The sequence below is a fragment of the Loxodonta africana genome, chromosome 5 (genome assembly GCF_030014295.1).
Source record: "Loxodonta africana isolate mLoxAfr1 chromosome 5, mLoxAfr1.hap2, whole genome shotgun sequence".
Lineage (NCBI taxonomy): Eukaryota > Metazoa > Chordata > Mammalia > Proboscidea > Elephantidae > Loxodonta > Loxodonta africana.
In genome coordinates, this window is record NC_087346.1 from 68,232,334 (window position 1) to 68,256,131 (window position 23,798).

Genomic DNA, 23,798 nt, shown 5'->3' on the forward strand with positions numbered 1-23,798 from the left:
TTCCTGTTCTGCCAGCAAAGTACAATAAAACTGAATTTAGAGTTCAAGTGACAGGTTTAGGCTGCAGGCATGGTGGAGTCAAAGGCTAGATATGTGAATAAATCTGTTCTTCTTCAGTAGCCGAGGGAGAAGAGTTTAAATGAACTAAATAACAAACACTTTTTGCTTCCTTATGTTTTTGGTTATCTTTATTTCATAGTACTTCTGGTGTTATTACTAATGTAGTTAATAATGAATAAATATGTAAATTAAATGAGACTGTACAAATATGTATATAAAACAAATTAGTCACTCAAAATGTTTCACTGTCCCCTTTTCCTTCCCATATGGATCATGCTTGTAATGGGAAAGTGACTGGTCTCAGATTTTATTAGGAAAAAGATAGTCATTCCCCAGTAACTGTTCCTAGGCCTTTCCATTATTTTTAAATCATTTGATCTGTTGTAAGACAACTCTATTTTGTAAACTTCTTATTTCTGACACCTGTTTAACTTAGTTGCCATTAGTTAAAACTCCCCAAAACCCAAGAATATCGTTTTGCATGTGCGTGTGCATATGTGAAGTGGTTATTGATGAAATAACCACTTCACAGTACTAGTAGGGTGTTATTTGGTACAGTCCTTTGAGTATGCAGGCTGATAATCAAAAGTTTTAAAATGTTGATACTCCTTGAATAATTTCACTTCTGCTTATTGATTCTGAAGAGAAAATCCCAAGTGTAGATAAAATTTAATGTTTGTTTGTGCTCTTGTATTTGACTTCTAGTACTCTACCTCCTTTCCCCCAAATCTAAATGGCCAACCACAGATCCACACAGTGGATATATGGGCCGTTAAAAAGTGCAAAAAAAAAAAAAAAGGCAGATTACAAAATTCTGTAGATGTTGTGAAAATATGTATGAAAGCTAATTTTACACAGTAAAAAGACAAACTTTTAAAATATATCAGTGTTAAAAGTCTTTGAGTTATAAGTCTAAGCATACTTTTTTCTTCTCTTTGACTTCGTGCATTCTGCAAGTTTACTTTAATGAAAATAATTACTTCTGTTACAGGGAAGAGCACAATTAATCTTATTTTTAAAAGATATTGTTGCACCCCATTTTATGTTCTCAGTAAGGCCAAGATCAAGACATAATTTCTTAAGGACCCCAGTGATCTTTTAGAAGGAATTAAGGTTATTTCCAAAATTTTGAACTCCTAAAACTTTATTTAAATATACTCTAGTGAAAGTAATTGAATTAATTGATGATACAATACAAATAAAATTCTTAAAACTCTTCTCAGGGAATTATTTTTTTTTAATTACTAACAGAAAAAATGTTTTAGCAAAGAATAGACTGGACTATAAGACATAAAATGATACCTGTGAAGAGAGTGCCTCTTAGTTCAAGTATAGATACGTGACATTAAATGGGCAGCTCCTGTCCAGAGGCTAGATGAGAAGGCAAAAATGGATAGGAGCTGGTTGAATGGACATAGGAAATCCGAGGTGGAAAGGAGGAGTGTGCTGTCACATTATAGGGATTGCAACGGGGGTCACATAACAATATATGTATAAATTTTTGTATGAGAAATTGACTTGAGCTGTAAACTTTCACCTAAAGCACAATTAAGAAAAAAAGTTCAGGAATTAGGCAGGTGGTGAATGTACAACATTGTGAATGTTCTCAGTGCCACTGAATTGTACACTTTAACATAATTAAAATGATAAATTTTGTATCATGTGTATTTTAACCACAATTAAAAAAAAAAGTCCTAGTAAGATTATTGGCTGTAAACAGCGAAACTTTACAACCTTGGACCTGTAGGGAACTCGAAAGATCATTTAATCTAATTCCTCTATTTTAAGATTCTCTACCAAAGATTAATGATTTACCTGAAAAAGCACTGTTAGCAGCAAAATCAGCACTTATATCAGGTCTCTAAGTGACTGTGGATATAATTTTCTTCCAAATACATTGTAGCATCTTACAATAAAGTTTGTAGATTCTTAAAAATACTGATAGCAGATGGGAAAAACTACAATAAGGAACTTTTTACAGTACTTTACGTGTGTATATACTCCATATAAAATTGAAAAATACCTTGCATTTAATTTGAAAATTCAAGGAAAGATGAAGGTATTTGCTAAATCATACTTTTCCTAGATTGGAACAAGCAAAAGAAGCTGAATCCAGGGATGCCTTGAAAGATCTGGTCAATCTGATAACTTCCCTCACAACCTATGGTGTCAGTGAACTAAAACCAGCTGGTATTACCACAGGGGCACCCTTTTTATTGCCTGGATTTGCAGTGCCCCAGCCTACAGGCAAAGGTGAGTCTCTTTTTTTCTCATTTTGAGCTTCTCGGATGAATAAAAAAAAATAGTAAAATAGTCTGACTTGGGTTAAACAAACAAACAAAAAAAAACCAAACCCAGTGCCATCGAGTCGATTCCGATTCATAGTGACCCGATAGGACGGAATAGAACTGCCCTGTAGACTCTCCATGGAGCGCCTGGCGGATTTGAACTGCCGACCCTTGGGCCAGCAGCTGTAGCACTTAACCACTACTCCGCCAGGGTTTCCCTGACTTGGGTTGCTCTTTGTTTATGTTACATGTAGAAAACCAATATGCTTTTCATTAAAGTTGGTGCTTTTTATGGTTTAAGTCTAGATAAGTATTTAAGTGACAGTATTTAGCAGATCAAATACTTGAAAATAACACTATAGAAATATCATAACATCAAACAGTGAAATTCATATTACAGTATTTCATTCATTGTGCTCCATGAATTTCTGCTTTACATGGGTGACACTTGATTGGCACCCACCTCTGTACCTGTAAGATCTGTGTGGAAAGCATGAGCTATAAATGCTTATATTTTATTTAAGACTAAGTAAACCTAAGTACAAAAATAATTATATTATTTTGTCAGAGAATAAATTTTCATAACCCAGACTTCCTAATGTTTGACTCCTCATCTAGCCAAAGGTCCAGTCATCTTTTATTAAGAAAACGTATTCTATCGTTAAGAATGCTTAGTTATGTAAAAAATGCAAGCTAGTTTTACTGTTTAATATTTTTTAAATGCACAATAACCATTCCAAGAGAATTTGAACCTGGAGACATCTAATTTCTTTCACATGATATTTGTGTGTAAAATTTAACTAGCCAAGAGATAGCAACATATCTGGTTATCTAAATTTCATTGTGCACATTAATAAATTTTTATAATGTGGAAGTCAGCAGTTGTTTTAAATTAAGAAGACTAAATGGATTTACTAGAAAATACCAAGGTTACATTGAACCTTGAGAAAATTACATTGAAACATCGTAACTTAGATTGGAGTTATCAAATTTATTGTAATATGATTTATCCTCAGTGCATAAGCTACATAGAAACTTTTAAATGAGACTATTAAATAGAATTAAACTCTGTGCAATAAATGTGGTAGAATTCTAGGCATGCTTTTTAGCGTTCCGAAGCTTTATTTTATTTAAGATGAATTTTTAAAAAAGAATTTCTAAAAGAACTTCTAATTTATAGTCTCTAGCTTGAGTATTCCACAATTAACTCTTTGTATGAGTAATATGAGTAATATAAAAGTGGCTCAGCAATATATTCTCTATTTCAGACTTTATTCGGTTAATCAGTATGGTACTGATTTTACCATACTAGCTAATTACAATAGTGTAATCCTGTAATAAGAGAATTAATTTGACAAAATTAACCTGATATTACCTCATCTATAACAGGTATGTAAATATGTAACCTAGAGCCTACTGGAGTCATTGTGAGGATCCCGTGACATAATGTTTTTGTATTTTATAGACATTAAAGCAAGGTTAATTATAAAGGATGCTGCCCTAAGAGTCAAAAGTCAGGTGACCGTGGGCAAGTCACTTAACCATTTTGAACATCAGTTTCTTTTTTCAGAAAAATTCATATAATTTATAAAATGAATAGATCAAACTAGATAATTTTGAGTTTCCTTTGTAACTCAAAATTTTCTACTCCTAGTGATCTGCTTTGTAGGATTATTGTAAGGAGCACAAGAGATAACTATTCTTAAATTGGAATATTTATAATGATGTATTAAAGGTTTTTAATCAGTGTTATTTTAAATTAAATGATTTGAGCCATATGAAAGAAAAAAAAAAGACCTTTGGTGAAAACAGAGTATGTTCTTGGTAAGTAGTTGATAAATGTTACAGTTTAGTGGTTAAATGGACTGGTTTGCCGTGATTAAAATATCATGTATCACCTACTTTTGTATTCTGTTTTAGGTCACAGTGTGAGAAACGTCCAGGCCTTTGCAGTTCTTCAGAATGCATTTTTAAAAGCAAAAACCAATTTCCTTGCCCAAATCATCCTTGATGCTATCACAAATATTTACATGGCTGACAATGCCAACTATTTCATCCTGGAGCCACAGCACACACTGTCACAGTTTGCAGAGAAGATTTCTAAACTCCCAGAAGTACAAAACAAATACTTTGAGATGCTGGAGTTTATTGTTTTTAGCTTAAATTATATCCCTTGTAAAGAACTTATTAGCGTTAGCATCCTCTTAAAATCTAGCTCTTCTTACCACTGTAGCATTATTGCAATGAAAACACTTCTTAAGTTTACACGACATGACTACATATTTAAAGATGTGTTCAGGGAGGTGGGCCTTCTTGAGGTCATGGTCAACCTTCTGCATAAATACGCGGCTCTCTTGAAGGATCCAACTCAGGCACTCAGTGAACAAGGTAAAGCATTTTCCATAATGTTATTTGACAAAAGGGGTTCAGTAAAAGTGTTTGTTGATGTTTTTGCCTTTTGCTTCATTGTTGCTTTGACTCACTTACAAATGTGCCTTATTGTGACATCCTTGTGAATATTAGGATGTGACATCTTAATGTTAACTGTTCATTCAACCTCCAGTAGGGAACTGGGGAAGGGAAGCCTAGAAACATGTCATTGTGGCAGAAGAGAATTTAAAGTAAGGTAAAAACTGGAATAGACATTTATGATTCACATGACTAGTGTCAAGTACTTTATGCTTTTAACAGGGAATTTTAAAAGCTTCTGTAAATGCTTGAAATATGTAGATACTTCAAAATGTTTTTATTAATATAAACAGAAAATAACCATATCTTTTTAGTGATGTTTTATGCACACACACATTATCATAAGTACCTTAAAAAAATTTGAGGTTTTCCCATCCTTTCTGAGAAATATGATAAAAGCACAGTAGAACCTGGCAATTAGTATTAAATGTGTTGAATGAATTAATACAAGTTAAATAGGTAGCGGTAGCCATAAATTTTGCATTCATTTTGATGCGTTAAATGTAGCCTTCTTCTGTTGACCTCCTTGACTATGAAAACCCCTGTAAAAAGTATATATTTTACATTGGCATTTTCATTTTCAATATTTGCTGAATAACTTCCTTACTATCATGAAGTAAAAATCTGTAAACATTAATTGTGAGCCTCCTTCTGGCAGATGTTGGACATGTGTGTCATTTTTACTGGTTGTACTGTGTAGGCTGTGTTAGTAGTGAAACTGAATATTAAATACTGAAAGGAATTGTTAAAACAAAACTGAATCAAGAAAAAAATAAGCCGATCACTTCTGTGATTTGAACCTTTCAACATTTATTTTAGGGGACTCAAGAAATAATAGTTCGGTTGAAGACCAAAAGCACCTGGCTTTGTTGGTTATGGAGACCTTGACATTGCTTCTTCAAGGATCAAACACAAATGCAGGTAATTAGAAAAGCTACTAGAAAACGCTTTGGGAGGAGGTTACCTCTGATTTTGTCTTCTCTAGTGATTGCTTCTGAAGTGCTCTTGTCACTTAGAGAAAAAAACTGTTGAGTCAATGACAGTACTGTCATGTCTCTAGAAATGTAATACTTTTAACTTTTAGTAATATATTAATATACATTAATTTTATGTATATTAATAAAACATGTATTGATATGTTTTAATTGACTGTGCTAAGGCATTCGACTTTGTGGATCATAACAAATTATGGATAACCTTTCCAAGATGGGGAATTCTGGAACACTTAATCGTGCTCATGAGGAATCTGTACATGGATCACGAAGCAGTCATTTGAACAGAACGAGGGGATCCTGCACGGTTTAAAGGCAGGAAAGGTGTGCATCAGGGTTGTATCCTTTCACCATACCTATTTAACCTGTATGCTGAGCAAATAATCCAAGAAGCTGGACTATATGAAGAAGAATGGGGCATCATGATTGCAGGAAGAGTCATTAACAACCTGAGTTATGCAGATGATGCAACCTTGTTTGCTGAAAGTGAAGAGGACTTGAAGCACTTACTGATGAAGATCAAGGACCACAGCCTTCAGTATGGATTACACCTCAACATAAAGAAAATAAAAATCCTCACAACTGGACCAATAAGCAACATCATGATAAATGGAGAAAAGATTGAGGTTGTGAAGGATTTCATTTTACTTGGATCCATAATCAACACCCCTGGGAGCTGCAGTCAAGAAATCAAAAGATGGATTGCACTGGGTAAATTGGCTGCAAAAGACCTCTATAAAGTGTTGAAAAGCAAAGATGTCGCCTTGAGGACTAAGGTGTGCCTGACCCAGGCCATGGTGTTTTCAGTTGACTCATATGCATGTGAAAGCTGGACAATGAATGAGGAAGACCAAAGAATTGATGACTTTGGATTGTGGTGTTGGCGAAGAATAGCAAATATACCATGGACTGCCAAAAGAACGAACAAATCTGTCTTGGAAGGAGTACAACCAGAATGCTCCTTAGAAGCAAGGATGGCGAGACTGGGTCTCACATACTTTGGACATGTTATCAGGAGGGATCAGTCCCTGGAGAAGAACATCATACTTAGTAAAGTAGAGGGCCAGCGAAAAAGAAGAAGACCCTCAGTGAGATGGATTGACACAGTGGCTACAGCAATGGGTTTAAGCATAGCAACAATTGTGAGGATGGCACAGGACCAGGCAGTGTTTCATTCTGTTGTGCATAGGGTTGCTATGAGTCGGCATGGACTCAGTGGCACCTTAGCAGCAACAATATATTAATTAAAAATACGTAATTATTACAAGATATATAATATTATTATCTCAAAATATGTACTTATATTTTATTGCTTTTTAACGTGTCCCTTGTGTTTATTCTTTTTTTTTTTAATTTTGAATTAATATAATGTAGGCTTTGTGTTTGTTTTTTAGGCTTACTCAAATGACTCTACTTACTTGTTTTCCAAATGTTTGCTTCTTATGATGATTTTCTTAATTTTTTAGTAATTCAAGTTAAAGTATTATGATGTTGCAACCCTAGGGAAATAATTGAATAATGATTCTGTAGTATAACTTACTTTTGCCAGGTAAACTTTATTCATTAAATCTTTTGCTTTCTCTTCGGTCTCAGATTTCTTCAGTCTTGTCCAACTATTTGTAAAATATGCCTCCTGCTTTAAAAAGATTAGATTACTTGACATTTTTTAACCAAGTTCCAAAACATGTCAGACAACAAGGCCAATAAAATTTGAGAAAATTAATTGAGGAGGAAATGGGTTTAGATGAGTAGACTGAGCCCAGATCATATAGAGCTTTTTAAGCCATGGTGAGAAACTTGGGTTTTATTTAAGTGTTATGGAAAGCCTTAAGGGAATGAATGAACAAATAAATGTACAAATGCATGACTGTTAGCCTGAAGGCAGAGAAACTGAATATTTAATATATTCAAAATATATCAGGTTTGTGTCCTAAGCACTACGCTAGCTGTTAGAGCTGTAAAGATGTGACAGTTGTTGCCACAAGAGAATTACAGCCTAATGGAGAAAGATGTAAACATGCGATTATACAAGAATTTCTTAAATACGGTATTGGCAAATGTCAAGATAGAATTGAATTAATTTAGTAGGTAATTTAAACAATAAGTATAATGATGTTTAGTAGTTAATATATTAACAGTTTTTCTGTGGTGTAACGCACAATTTAATTTTCACTGACTAGTTTCAGTTGACTGAAATACTCAGAAGCATAAGAATACACCCTTCACACTTGTTGACATGGTTAGGTTCCAGAGACCAGGTTGTTAAGCGAAATCAGTGTTACACAAAAATCAAGGATGACCACAGATCACAAAATGGATGGTTACATCATTACATAACTGTCAAATTGCATCGTTACATAACTGCCAGGTCACATTGTTACATAATTGCCAAGTTACATCACTACATAACTGACAAGTTACATCGTTCTACAACTGCCAAACCGCTGAGAATCATGGCCGAGCCAAGCTGACACATAACATTAACCATCAAAGCCAGTGTAACTCTTGCCTTGCGCCTTGTATTTCATTACTGCCAGACATGTCGTTACTGCACAAAATAATTGGATAGTAGATTTTTTACTATTGTCGTAAATGTGAAGTGTCAGATAATGAGATGGTTGATAAGTAAGGAGAAAGTGCGTACTAGCAAGAAGTTGCTTGGCAGACTAGCTTTTGATGACATGATTTAGAGTTGCACAAGGAGGCTTTGGACGTAATGTGTAGGAGTGGAGATCCTACTCTCTGTGACTAAAAATCACCTAATATAGCTCCCAAAGTGTCAAACATGTTTTCACAAAGTTTCTTCCTTAACTACTGTCTTTTCCTGGTTAGGAAAGTTGTTACTAGCTGTCAGGGACTTAGAACAGTGCTTTACTCATAGTAAGTATTCAAAAAATACTAGCCATTATGCTTATCTAATAAACCTTAGCTGGCATCCACGAAACAAGTAAACACAACATTCAGGTAGCCAAGAGATGTCAGATATCCATGTGCTAAAACTCAGAAACATGACTTATTCTCACTTCAAGGTCATGTAATTCTTACAAAGTTAGCAAGTAGGAAATCACATAAATAGAAAAAGGACAGTGGGTGCTACAGCAAAATACACTGACAGTTATTCACTCAACAAAGATTTATTGAAACACAAGCCAGGAGGAAATCCAAGTTTAATGGGGGACCAAACATACAGACAAATAATAAGACCATTTGATATAAGCTAAAATAGAGGTGTATACAAGTTATTCCAAAAGCACAAAGAGTCAGACAATTATTTGGGAGCAAATACTAATTAGTTATTTAAGTCATCTGTTAATAGTGATTATGTTCAAGGTTGGTATTCGATAGGAGAGCAGTTTAGCTAGTGGGCAGGAGCACAGCTCTAGAGCCGGGCTACCTGGACCTAAATCCTGCTCTGCTCCTTAGCTCTGTAACCTTGGCGAAGTTACTCAACTTCTGTATGTGCATTTCCTCATCTGTGCTGTGGTGGAAGATGAGCATTAAATAAATCAAACCACATAAAACTTCGGAGCAGTACAGTCACTGCTGCTTTCTGTTGCGGAGTTTGTCTTTTTGTTGTTCATGTGCTCTATCTAACTAAAAGGTTTGGTTGCTTGTAATTTTTCACTTGGTAGAATAATTTGTAGAATAATTTATTCCATTCCCTTTTGTTCCTATTCTGGAAGACTTATGCAGTTTAAATCTCATTTATTTTTGGCTATTGTTCATCTGAAAAGCCTTTTACATAAATTGATTTCAGTACTCTTCAGCTTAAAACCTTTACCTAAAAATATTGTGTCTCCTAGTGTCTACCTATGACATTTCTAAATGCTCTAGATTTGGAGAATTTGAACGTGGTGGAACATATCAGGGCAGTATTCTTGCATTATGAAAATTTAGGGAAACTGTGCAATTTTGTATTGTCATTTAAATAGTAAAATAGCTGGTTGGGTTTTATTTGCATTCTTTTCAGCTGTTCTACCTATAAAAAGACTGGAATTGTAATTCATCTGACTTGTCTCAGAGAGTGTTAAGTTAGCCCATGTTGTTCTTTCTTCCCCCTCTTTCAAGGAATCTTCCGCGAGTTTGGAGGTGCGCGATGTGCGCACAACATAGTGAAGTACCCTCAGTGCCGGCAGCACGCCCTGATGATTATCCAGCAGCTGGTGCTCTCTCCAAATGGCGACGATGACATGGGCACTCTCCTGGGGCTAATGCATTCAGCCCCACCAACGGAACTGCAGTTGAAGACTGACATTTTAAGGGTAATTTTGATAAGTGCATGTTTACTCTTCGACAGCTAAAATCTCATGGCTGTTTTTAAATGATTTGTCTTTATTATGAAGAAATTCCAAAAATCTAAATTTTTTTACTGGGTTTTTTTTAATTAACCAAGGGGGAAATTTTTTTTTTTTTAATACAAATTTGTGTACATTAAAGACTGAAAAAGCTCCATCATCCATGTCTTTCAGTGTGTATTAACTTACTGCTCATAAACCTCTACAGTAATTATCTTGGCTTACAGGAATTATCCCTAAATTGAGAAGTACATGAGTGAAGTGTAGCATCCTAATAAATACTAAATTCTCTTAATCCACATATTACTTATTAAATTAATATCACTCATAACGTTATGCCTCAGTTAAATCAGATGCTGTATATGACATTTATACATACACACACACATAGTAAGTATTCTTGTAGATGTCAGACACTACATTAGGAATTTTACATATGCTTTTTTATTTACTTCATAACTATCCTGTAAAGTAAGTAGTGCCCCGTTTTACAGGTGAGAAAACTGAGGTTCAGAGAGATCATATAGCTGATATACAACTTCAAGTAATAGAGCTGAATCCAAGATTTTAAACCCCATGTTCTTTCAACAAAGGTGTCCAGGTGGCTCAGTGCTTAAGCACTCAGCTGCTAACCGAAAGATCAGCAGTTTGAACCTACCAACTGTTCTGCAGAACGATGTGGCAGTCTGTTTCCGTAAAGATTACAACCTAGGAAACCCTGTAGGGCAGTTCTACTCTGTGCTGCAGGGTTGCTACAAGTCAGAATCAACTCCACAGCAGTGGGTTTTGGTTTGCTCTTTCAGCCACACCATTATGCTTTACAAAGATTCAAACACACACACACTCATATTAGTGTGTCCACTGGTATTGCTATGTAGTAAATTTTTAAAATCAAATTGAAATGTTTTAATTCAGTTCAAAGTGAATTTAGTAATGCAATTTATTTTAAATAAGGTCACCTTGAGTCAGAATCAACAACAACTAACAACAATGGATAGATAAATAAAGAACGTGATTAGCAAGCATGGCAAGATAAGTCTCCCATTTTGCAGTTTTTCTAAAAGTTTTTCCAAAATTGTACAGTTAACTAAATCTTATATTTATAAGTTTTATTTTGTATATGTAGAATACATAAAACTGCATGGTACTAAATATGTAAAATAGTTTTTCCAAGTACCAGCAATCACTATAATTTTAATAAAAACCAACATTTATTGCCTACTTCTTATGTGTCAGGTACTGTTCTATATACTTTACATACATCCACTTATTTAATCTTTATAATGAGCCAGGTAATTTTGGTACACCTGTTTTATAGCCAGTAAACTGAAAAACAAACTGGTTAAATAATTTGCCCAAGTTTGTAGAGCAGGGTAGGGGCCGTGTTTGAATCTTTGCAGTCTCTGTGTGGACTATAGGACAGTGGTAGTTCAGCGGCAGAGTTCTCACCTTCCAGGTAGGAGACCCAGCTTCGATTCCCGGTCAGTGCATCTCATGCGCAGCCCCCACCTGGCTGTCAGTGGAGGCTTGTGTGCTGCTATGATACTGAACAGGTTTCAGGGAAGCTTCCAGACTAAGACAGACTGGGAAGAAAGGCCTGGTGATCTAATTCTGAAAATCAGACAGTGAAAACCCTGTGGATCACAAAGGTCCAGTCCACAACCAGTCACGAAGACGGCATAGGACTGGGCGGCATTTCTTTCACGTGAAGCCTTTAGGGGCAAAGTGGCACACAGAGAACAAGGGCAAAGAGAGAATGAGAAAGCGGGAAAGAGAGTAAATAAAATGTTAATATTTGGAGATTTTGGATGAAGGACCTTTGGAATTTCTTTTAACTATTTTGCAGTTTTCCTGTAAGTCTAAAATTATGTCAAAATAATAACAAATGAAGGTAGTGTCTTTAACATAGCCTACCAAGCCCTTGTGAACTGGCCCCCCTCCTCTCTGACTTCCCCTCCTAGTCCTCTTACCCTATTCCAGCCACAAACATAACGGGAATTAGTTATTTCAGAATTGTCAGGAAGGATAGCTACCTTCTAGAATCATATTTCTTTTATTTCCTTTTGTCTTTATTTAATTAATTTATTAATGTCATTTCCAGTAACTAGGTTTGAATTTTCCACTAAATTGCTTTGGAATAATCTGCAATGATGAGTTTGCATTTTTTCTTTATGCTATTGTATATGCATCCTGTTTTAAGTGAGTATAATGACCACTTTGTATTTTATTTTATTATCGTATTTGAATGCAAATAACGTACACCTTCTATGTTTCTTTGCCAACTACGCCCTGCTCCCTGTGAGGTATTTTCATAAGTGCAGTATGCTAGTATTGGCATAGAGGTGCTTAGGAACAAAACAGAGCAAAATGTTGCCTGGCCCTATGCCATCTTCCTGATTGTTAGTATGTTCCAGTCCGTTGCTGTGGCTGTTGTGTCGGTCCACCTCATCGAGGGCTTCCCTTGTTTCTCTGACCCTCTACTTTACTAAACATGGTGTCCTTCTCTAGCAATTTGTCTTTGTTGATGGTGTATCCAAAGTGAGTGAGTCAGAGTCTCTCCATTCTTGCTTCTAAGGAGCATTCTGGTTGTATTTCTTCTAAGATTGATTTGTTCATTCTTCTGACACTCTATGGTATATTCAGTATTCTTCGCCAACACCGTAATTCAGATACATCAATAATCTGTTTTCCTCTTCCGTTGTCCAGCTTTCATACGAGGTGATTGAAAAGACCATACCTTGGGTCAAATGCACTTTAGTCATTAAAGTGACATCTTTACTTTTTAAAACTTTAAAGAGGTCTTTTGCAGCAGATTTACCCAAATCATACATTGTTTAATTTCTTGACTGCTGCCTTAAGTGCAGTATATTAAATTTGACAAGATACGGAAACTATACTATTACCAAATATTGTTAAAATGGCAATTTATTGACTTCAGATTCACAGAAGGAATATATTGTATTTTGAAGTTTTATTTACATATACTCACCCACAGATTATATATTTCTTGCCTTAATAACTTAAGGCTTAAGTATGAGGAAGTCCTCATCTTTTCTGAAGCACTGTATTTCAAAAAGGTAATTATGTCTATTAGCGGTTAGCCATTCCACTTTTCACATACCACTGATAACATTTTCAAAATGCGATGATTGGGAAAATTTTAAATTGTGAATTAAGTAATATTAGATACTGTTATGGCATTAAAATTGCCAAAACTGAGGAAAAAGGAGTCCAGTGTATCTGTAAACAGATTTCAAATTATTCTTTGGGATAGTATAGTGTCATAGTTAAGTGCATGAGCAGGGAATCAGACTGCCTGAGTTTAAACCTTACTTTTAAACCCTACCTTTGCCATTCTGGAAATCCTGGTGGCATAGTAGTTAAGAGTTCGGCTGCTAACCAAAATGTTGGCAGTTTGAATCCTCCAGGTGCTCTTTGGAAACCCTATGGAGCAGTTTTACTCTGTCCTGTAGGGTCACTATGAGTCAGAATCATCTAGACAGTAACGGTTTGGTTTGGTTTTTTGCCATGCTATATGCTGTGCAGTCTTTGGCAAGTTATTTAACCAACTTGTACTTCAATTTCCTCATTCTTAAAGTGGGGTCAAGAATAGTACCTAACATGCAGAGCTGTCAAGAGGATTAAAAGCACTGAACAGACTGCCTAATACAAAGTGCCCGATAAAACATTAGCTAATTTTATTATGCGTTATTTCTTATACATGATAATAAGCTAAATTAAAAACATGGTAATTCAGAAAATAAGTGATAGTTATAAAAGTTTATTTTACCTATTTTGCCTTTAGATTTTATTTCTTAGCCCTTACGGCTTTTCTGGGAAAGGGCATGCTTTCAGCTCTCAGGCATCTTGCGGCGCTTTGCCAGAAAGAATGTCTAATAAATCCTCTGACAGGAATCTTTTTTCCAAATCTCAGAATACAGTCACTTTATGTGAATCAAAACAACTCAAATCTTGACTGCTCTCATCACCTCTCCTGTATCCCTCCTAGCAAAAATCGTTTGTGTACACAAAGAGAGGTGCAGGTTTTTGCAAGTGTGTAAAATTATACTAGAATACGTATTTTACTTATCTAATAAAATTACTCTGTAAAATCACCAAATTCATTATAGAAAAATTCATTATAATCATTATTAATCAAATACATCAGAAAAGCTTTTCAGTCATTTTTTTTACTATAGCCTTATAGCAAAAGAAATGTGATAGTGTTTCCTAAAATTATCTTCTGCTTTTAAAGTACCATTTTTTAATTCCAAATTATTCGATACACTTCATAGAATTGCTTTTTTGGATAGTTGGCAAAAGCATTCATGTCAAATGTTCACAGAATGCTGTTTGCCTTTAATGTTCATGCATGGTGTTTATTTTTTAATTTGAATGATGAGTTTATTTTTGTTTGCTTTGGTTTTTGTCCCCTGCAGGCTCTCCTGTTAGTCCTTCGAGAAAGCCATCGCTCAAGAACAGTTTTTAGAAAAGTTGGAGGATTTGTGTACATTACATCCTTGCTTGTTGCTATGGAACGATCTTTGAGTTCTCCACCCAAGAATGGCTGGGAGAAAGTAAACCAGAATCAAGTGTTTGAACTTCTCCACACTGTGTTCTGCACGCTGACTGCAGCAATGCGCTATGAGCCAGCCAACTCACATTTCTTCAAAACTGAGATTCAGTATGAGAAATTGGCAGATGCTGTTCGATTTCTTGGCTGCTTCTCAGACTTAAGAAAAATTAGCCCCATGAATGTCTTCCCCTCAAATACACAGCCATTTCAAAGACTTCTAGAGGAAGACGTGCTCTCTATGGACTCAGTGTCGCCCACTTTACAGCACTGCAGTAAACTCTTTATTTATCTCTACAAAGTAGCCACAGATTCTTTTGACAGGTATGGCCCTGCTCTGTTCTATGATTAAAGGGTACACTGTGCATGACTTCAACACTAAGGCTTGAATTACAAGGCGAATCAGAAAGAAAATGAAAACAGATGAATCTTTTCTCCCGTTTGCTTGAGGCGTATCAGTTTAATTGTGAATATTATTATTCTGAAGTTGAAGTTTTCAGTATTGGAGTTGAAATATTCAACATTGAAGTCTGTGTATTTGTAAATTCAGATTCATTTAGCTGTTATTGCACTAAGTGCAGCAGTTGCTATGAAGTTCGCTTTAATGGTGGCATTAGCTGTCATTCTCATTTTCCGCTTTACTCCCCAAAATGTTAGGTGCATATGGACTTATAGATATTGATCATCAACAGGAGAATATGGTTATGATTAAAAGTGTTTCAAGATGGCTGATAGATATTCTGCCATGTAAAATATTTCATAATCCTCAAAAAATGACCTAGCTCCCTAAGAAACACTGAGGGTTCAAGAATCCATCAGATTTTTAAGTCATTTACTCATTCCTTCATTAGACAAATGACTTAATGAAAACCTACAGCATGCTAGTCGTTGTGCTAGGCATTGGGGATTCAGCTGTACACAAAACTGTCTTGATCTTTGCCATCCTTTAGCTTGAATACAGGTACATGACTAGTCAATTATAATCTATTTTGATAGATTCTATGACGGGGAAGTCCAGGATTCTAAGGGAGGTCATAGGAGAGCTGCTTTACATAAATCACTTATTTTCAGTGTTTAAACTGTGTTTTCAATTAAGTTCTCACTTTGAAAGTAACATTAAGAGTCATCGTACTGCTAATTTGTCTGTCTTAAGCATTATCGCTTTTAACAGTAACCATGGTTGTGTTTTGTAAAATAAATTAGTTGTTTCCATATTGCCCGTATAAATAAACCAAGGAACTCTATTGGGTAGAGCTTCTCATAGGTTTTGTATCCCTTGAAATATCTACTGAAATATTTCTACTTAAGAATGTTTGTTAGTCCTTAATATTTGGATATGAAAATCAAAATATTGTAAGATAACTTTGTGATTTCTTCCCTTCTTGAAAATAAAATTTTTTATTTTTTTTTTTAAAAAGGGATAGTACAGTATTCTAGGGACAAACCAAAACCAAACCAAATCCATTGCCAATGAGTCAATTCTGACTCATAGCGATCTTATAGGACAGGGTAGAACTGCCCCATAGGGTTTCCAAGGGGTGGCTGGTGGGTTTGAACTGCCTATCTTTTGGTTAGCAGCTGAGCACTTAACCACTGAGCCACCAGGGTTCCATTCTAGGGATTACCCATTGCTGTTGAGTCGATTCCGACTCACAGTGACCCTATGGGACAGATTAGGACTGCCCCATAGAGTTTCCAAGGAATGGCTGGTGGGCTCGAACCCCCGATCTTTTGGTTAGCAGCCAAGCTCCTTAACCACTATACCACCAGGGCTCCACTCTAAGGATAAGTTATTTAAATTAGAAATTTGCCAGGATTCAACCTCTTTTTTTATTGTATTTTTACTTATACTAGTTAGTATACCTCATTTTTAGTTTCATTTGCCAAACACAGGGTGTACAATACTTTAATAAATGTGTTAAATGTTAACATTAATGGAATAAGCATCTGCCTTGTGCATGCTTTCTGTTTTACTCAGTGCATGTGTTGGAGTCTTGTTCCTTGTTCCTGCTGAGTATGGAGGATTTCTTTATTAAACTTTTACCGGTATTTCTTGTGAAACTAACCAACTGCAAACCTGGTGTTTTCTTCTAACCTCTCTAAACCACCCTGTCTGTTTTGTTGTCTGTAGTCGTGCAGAACAGATCCCTCCTTGCCTGACAAGTGAGTCTTCTCTCCCCTCTCCTTGGGGTACACCAGCTTTGTCCAGGAAAAGGTACTGATCTTATAAGAGAAGTCAATCTTCATTTCTGTGGGTTCTTTTTTGTTTCTGTGCTTAATTATATGTTTGTGTGGTAGTTGTATTTTTATAGTTTCAATCTTTTTTTTTTTTTTGCTTTCTATTTGCTTTTTTTTTTTTAGGTTTTAAATTTATCAACTTTCTCCTGAATTTATTTATGAATAAAGTATCTTGATGCTGTAAAGATACAAAGTACATGTAGAATTTTGGTATCCAGCTCTGTTATTGAGACTAAAATACACATTTGTTTTCAAAGCAGGCATGTCTTTTTTAAAAAATAAGTTAGAAATGAGGACTTAATGCCTTTAGGTAGAGTACTTGTTTACTTTTTTTTTTTTTTTTTTTAGTTTAAATGTGTTTGGGATCATTCTTTGTTTTTGTTTTTTAACATTATTCTACAGCACTGTTCCACAGCACTATTCCACAGCACTGACAGGGAAATGTGTATTTCCTCAAGCAGGTTCAACCAGTGGAAATGTAATGCTATTATGGAGGCATGTCAAGCTGAACTTTGAAAAAAGTGAATACAAACCTACCCCAGCTCTTTACTGTCATTGGGTCTGTATAAATCTCTCTCCAAGCTGATCCAGTCTATCTCATATATAAAGCTTGGGAATTTAAACAATCAGCAGCTGATTGATGAGACTATACGTAAGATGCATTTATCATTCCATTTGCAACCTGTATTTTAAAAGATCATATTCTGTGCAGTTGGCGCCAAATATTCTTCCTTCCTGTTTTCCTCATAATGAAGTGCAGTTCCTTAAGTCTTACGTTGATATCCTTCCATTGTGGCTTTTTAAAAATGAATCATGGAGTTTTGTTATGTCATTTATTATTTCTATTGTTCAGATTTTAAATCTTCAACATAGTTGGAAGGAGTTAGTGGGTCAAAAGTATTTGTTACAGGTTCTTTATTTCAGTAGTAATATTCATTAGTTATATGGAAAGACATATTTTCCTTTTATTCTTAAAATTTACACTGGGGCTTACAACTCATTTTCTTCTAGTAAATCATGTCATAGTTCCAGATAGTCTTGAACAAATTTCAGGTTCAATATATTTGTGCTTTAAAACTACCATGTATTTTTTTAAAAAGAGCATTTGTTCTTAATTCAAGAAATCATAAACTAGATTAATTTCACTTGACTTACTGTATTTTTCTATTCAGTTGTGCTTACTGTCCCAGAGAACTGCTGTTATGTTAGAAAAATAGTTTCAATTTCTAAATAGTTATTTAAAAAAAAATCACAGTTGTAAAATATAGTGATTCTATCATGATGGTTAAGGCTTAAAAGTTGATATATTAGAAAATATTTAGCATTTTTAAAGTAGTAACCAAAATGATAAAAATACTTTCTGTAGAAATTCACACAGTGAAGAAACATACTAAAAAAGAAAAAAATCCGTTAGGATTCACTCTTTTATTCCTCGTATTCTTCATGAGTTACTTATGACCTTAAATCAGAAACATTTTGTCATCATTTGTAAAGCAGCTACATCTAAAAAATACGATGTCCTTTGACTTAAAACTGTCACTGTACCAACTGCCCTAGTAGTTAGTCCATGTGAGTCTTACATCAGCCTTCAGGCTGACGTTACCCCAAGGAGAAGGAGCTCCCAGTACTATTCTTGCTAATAATAACAAGGTCAATGTTGACATTTTCAGGTTGCTCTTCTAGTCAGGTTGCACACATTTTGCTAAGTGTTGAGAACTGTAAGCTTATAAAGAAAATAATGTTCTCATTTCCTGAATACAAATATACTGATTTTTGAAATGAGAATTTTAGTCCACTATCTCTAAAACCTCCCTTAATGAATTAACATAATTTTTTTTCATGGGTATCTTTTTGACAAAATGGACTTTTTTGGTGTTGACAAAGAGGAAAGCTGAGGTGCTGTATTTGTGTACATTTTAAGTATTCACATACCAAGGAGGACATTACCTTGAGCTTGTCATACTGGTCTGACCTGTGAAAGCCTAGATACTCTTCTCTGATTATTTTAAGAATTGGAGTAAAACTTCATACTTAGAAAACTAAAACTCATGATCTAGTTCGTGATTATCTATGTTCAAAATGAATAATGGAACAGAGTTAGAGTTGAATAATAATAACATTCAGCCCTGGTGGCACAGTGGTTAAGAATTTGGCTGCTAACTAAAAGGTCAGCAGTTTGAATCCACTACGACCTGCTCCTTGGAAACCCTATGGGGCAGTTCTACTCTGCCCTGTAGGGTTGCCATGAGTCAGAATTGACTCAATGGCAACAGATTTGGTTGTTTTTAAATATTCAGTCAGATTTAGAGGAAATGAAAATGAAATACAAAATAATAAAGACCCTCCAGGATATATCTGCAGTGGAGAAAAAGCTGGCATGTATTAGTTATTCAGACACGACGTCCATTGTTCAATGCCTATCTACAGTTTACGATCATTAGAGCAGAGCAAATTCTGAATTAAAATACTCATGTATTCTCAAAAATGGTAGATGAGTCTTAAATATATGTAACGTACATTTAAATATTAAATTGTGATTTCTATTACTTTGAAAGGTAACTACAACTTAAAAATTAACTAGATTGTGTAATGTTTTATCTTAACCTTTGCAAATTCATAGGTCTTGCTTGAAAACTAATCATTAAATGAACTTATCATAGTTCCTAAATATAAAAAGTGGTGAAGCCTATGAGAATATCTTAAGTGACTGAGTAAGAATTAACATTATAAGACACGTGTTATAATAAACTTAAATTTAATAAACACCATGTTTTAGATTTCTACAATTGTAATTTTTTTCAGTTTAAGAGAAGCTAATGTAATTTCCTCAGAATATTAATTTCTTATATAAGAAACCAAAAGCAAACCCGTTGCTGTCAAATTGATTCCTACTCATAGCAACCCTACAGGACAGAGTACAACTGCCCCATAGGATCTCCAAAGAGTGGCTGGTGGATTTGAACTATGCCACCAGGGGTCCTATATAAGACAAGAAAATGAAACATTCGGTTTCCAGAGACACAGAGGTATCTTTTGGGGTATGCTCATAATTTAAGTTCATATCTGGATCAAATCTATTAACTCAGCAATAATTTTCAAAGATCTATAGCTAAAATATACACTTAAAATCTATGCTTTTTCTCAAATTTGAGTTATTTTTTAGCTCTAATTAAAACACTTTTATGGAATTTCTTAATTCAAATGTTGGGAATTCCTGTGGAGGAATTACAAATCCTTTTTCTAGGTCGATCAAACTATTTTAAGGAATAAAGTGAGCAACACAGCAAGAGGATACCTGTTGGTAGTAGCAGCAGTAAGCCTTTAGAAATCCCTTCCTAAGTTTAGAAACTAAAGCTTTCTGAGCAAAAAACAAGGTGTAAAAAAGACATAAGTGGATGGAAGATACACTGATTTTTAAGTAGGGGATCCTGTGTGCTTTTTTATAAGTGAAGTTGAATACTGTCCTGTAATTTCTGTTTAAAAGTGAATGATACTTTCTTCCAAAACATGGCCATGCCAATTCTCTGCCCCTCAGTCGCTGATGTAAAGCATCTGTTTTCCAAGCTGCTCTTGTGCCAGGAGCTGAAACTACACTGCTCTCGGTGACAGAGCTCAGCATTAGACAAATTATGCTGAGACTGAGCCACTGGAACAAAGAGCTCCCATAGGCTGGGACCACAAGCATCTGTTTCCTGGTGCCAAAATGCAAACTGTGCAAAACTCATGAATTGGTAGAAGAATAGTTCAAAATAGAAAGTGGAGATCATTGACAAGAGGAAATATGTAGGTGAAGGGCATGGCCAGGCTTAGACTATGCCTTTTAAGTTTTTAAAATTGTGGTAGGTATTTTCAGTGGTAGTGGGGATAGATGCAAAAGGTGAATGTATTTCTAAATGTAACTACAGGAAAACTCCCCAATGTTTAATGTATTTTTCAGGCAGCCAACCCTGATTCAGTTGACCCAGTTATAGCGTAGGCCACCTTGATCTTGTTTGTTCTTGATTCCGCAACCCGCGGGTTAAGGAAAGGTTAAAAACATAGGTAAATTAAAAAAAAAAAAAAAAATCCATTGAGAGATTTAGTTTAATTTGGTCTCTTATCACCCATTACCAAAACTGTCACCTTCTTAGAGCTTTGAATCACTAAGATTTTATCTGGCCTTTACACCTTCTGGTATAGGTGCTGTTACTTAATGAAACAATCCAAATAGTAAAAGACGTGTAAGGACCTGAAAGAATTGACTGTTAAATTTTCAATACATGTCTCACTGAGAGTTGATAATATCGCACCTTATGGGATTTTGTAACCCATCCCTGACCTACAGGCTTTTTGCTTATCAGTGGATAAAGGTGAAAGGAGATGAAGACAATAAACAGAGAAAAATGTGTGGTTGAAATTCAGTACCAAATTACCTTTTTTTTTTTTTTTCTTTTTTATAGGCATGCATATCACTCTGTTTCAACTCCCCCTGTTTACACTCCTAAAAATGTTGCTGACCTGAAGCTACATGTGGCAGCTTCATCTCTCCAGAGTTCTGACGCCGTCGTCATCCATCCTGGGGCCATGCTTGCTATCCTGGACCTCCTGGCCTCTGTTGGGTCAGTGACACAGCCAGAAGTAAGTGCGATACGTTAGTTCCTTCCTATTTTTCATGAGTATTAAGGACGTGTGTCTGATTGCATGAGCAAGGGTTTGGGGGCAAGAATGACAAAAAGTGACATGGAACCACTTCATATCACATACTAAAGTAGGTAAAGGAAAAAAAAAACAAAGGATTTTTCTATTTGATTCTTAACTTTCATAATGAATGATAGATATGTATGTTTTAGAATACAATTACATTGTTATGAATGTAGCCAAAATGGTTATTTCTAATGCTAGACTCCTGCTAAGCTGTGGAAATCATTAATAAATGGTTCAGAAAGAAAACTGCCTGAAGATATACTATTTATCTTTTCTGACTTGTAGCACTTAAGAGTTTGGGTGACTAATTTTGTAAGGCCTCAAGCTGTGGTGACACAGTAGTTAAAGCGATCAACTGCTAACTGATAGGTCGTGGGTTCGAAGCCACCAGCGGCACCACGGAAGAAAGATGTGGCAGTCTGCTTCTGTAGAGATTTATAGCCTCGGAAACCCTATGGGGTCACTGTGAGTTGGAATCGCCTGGATGGCGGTGGGTTTGATGTGAGGCCTAAAGTTATCACAAGTGTAAACCATAAGTCTTCTTTTAAGCTGGTTATTTACCCACTGTCTTAGTCGCTTAATGCTGCTATAACAGAAATAACACAAGTGGATGGCTTTAACAAAGAGAAGTTTATTCTCTCACGGTCCAGTAGGCTAGAAATCTGAATTCAGAGCACCAACTCCAGGTGAAGTCTTTCTCTCTCTGTCAGCGCTGGGGAAAGGTCCTTGTCATCAGTCTTCCCTTGGTCTGGGAGCATCTCAGCGCAGGAACCTCAGGTCCAGGTGCTGCTTTCTTGGTGATATGAGGTTCCCAACTCTCAGCTTCCTTTCTTTTCTTTTATCTCTTGTGGAATAAAAGGTAGCGCAGGCCACACCCCAGAGAAACTCCCTTTACATTGGATCAGGGGTGTGACCTGGGTAAAGGTGGTGTTACAATCGCACCCTAATCCTCTTTAACATAAAATTACCATCACGAAATGGAGGACGACCACACAATATAGGGAATCCTGGCCCAGCCAAATTGATACACACATTTTTGGGGGGACATAATTCAGTCCATGATACCCACCATGAAAAAGACTTTACACCCGCATGTAAAAAGGAGTACTGTTAGCTATATAGTCATAACAAAGACTTGGAAGAAAACAGAGTACATCTGGCTATGCTCTTAGCAAAACGAGAACTTTTTTTTCCTCTTTTTTGTTCTGAAATTGCTGTGTGACTCTGAGCTGGTATTGTGAAGCATGTAGAGACTTCACATTAAAAGGTATACGTCCTGCAGAAAGAACTGTCACCTATCTCCCTAAGAATGTCCCAGTGATCTGCCTTTCTTTGTTGACTTTAGCATGCTTTGGACCTTCAACTTGCTGTGGCAAATATTTTACAATCCCTGGTGCACACAGAAAGAAACCAGCAAGTCATGTGCGAAGCTGGTCTTCATGCACGACTACTGCAGAGATGCAGTGCCGCCCTGGCGGATGAGGACCACGCGCTGCACCCGCCCCTCCAGCGCATGTTTGAGCGATTAGCCTCTCAGGCCCTGGAGCCCATGGTGCTGAGGTCAGTAAGTTCTCTTTTTCACATTTGAATAGCTCACAATTAGGAATGGCCGTTTCTGGAGTCATCCTGATTCAAGAGTTCTTTCTTTGATGAGCATGTACTCAATTAGCTGTGGGCAAAAACAAAACAAAAACAACAACAAAAAGGGGCAAAATGCTTAACACATAGCATTTAGAAACAAATCCAGTTATTAGTAAACAGAAAATGTTTCTGTCCGTTAGCTATTTCTTCCAGTTGGATCTAGCTCTCATTTAAAAAAATCATGTTTAATATCTATGATTTACATTTACTTTAAGAACTTTTTATATGTAGAAATTCTTAAGAAATACTTTTTTAGGTTTTTATTTTGAAATAATTATAGAGTCACAGGAAGTTGAAAAGATAGTACTGAGTAGTGCCATGTCCCTTCACCCAGTTTCCTCAAATGGTAACGTCATACGTAACTGTAGTAGACTATCACCACCAAGAAATTGGCATTGGTATGATGTATGCCTATAACTCATTGTTATTTTATCACATGTATAGATTTGTATGAGCACCAAACAATCAAGATACTGCAAAGATGTCCGTGGTGTTACCCCTCTATTGTCGCATGTGCTCCTCAAACTTCTGGAAACCGATAATCTATTGTCCATCTCTA

General features: G+C 35.7%; 1 protein-coding gene across 15 annotated transcripts in view; it reads left to right on the plus strand.

Moving 5' to 3' along the window:
• WDFY3 (WD repeat and FYVE domain containing 3) overlaps nucleotides 1-23,798 on the plus strand; it is a 351,860-nt gene that overhangs the window by 200,685 nt on the left and 127,377 nt on the right. For 14 of the 15 annotated variants that reach the window (XM_064285618.1, XM_064285625.1, XM_064285619.1 and 11 more), the window contains 8 exons: nucleotides 2,147-2,313; nucleotides 4,269-4,736; nucleotides 5,637-5,738; nucleotides 9,878-10,071; nucleotides 14,544-15,001; nucleotides 16,809-16,892; nucleotides 21,355-21,532; nucleotides 22,944-23,158. In XM_064285618.1, the coding sequence (XP_064141688.1) occupies nucleotides 2,147-2,313; nucleotides 4,269-4,736; nucleotides 5,637-5,738; nucleotides 9,878-10,071; nucleotides 14,544-15,001; nucleotides 16,809-16,892; nucleotides 21,355-21,532; nucleotides 22,944-23,158 (1,866 nt within the window). The remainder of the gene's footprint in view (nucleotides 1-2,146; nucleotides 2,314-4,268; nucleotides 4,737-5,636; nucleotides 5,739-9,877; nucleotides 10,072-14,543; nucleotides 15,002-16,808; nucleotides 16,893-21,354; nucleotides 21,533-22,943; nucleotides 23,159-23,798) is intronic. The other variant, XM_064285626.1, reaches the window with a different exon arrangement.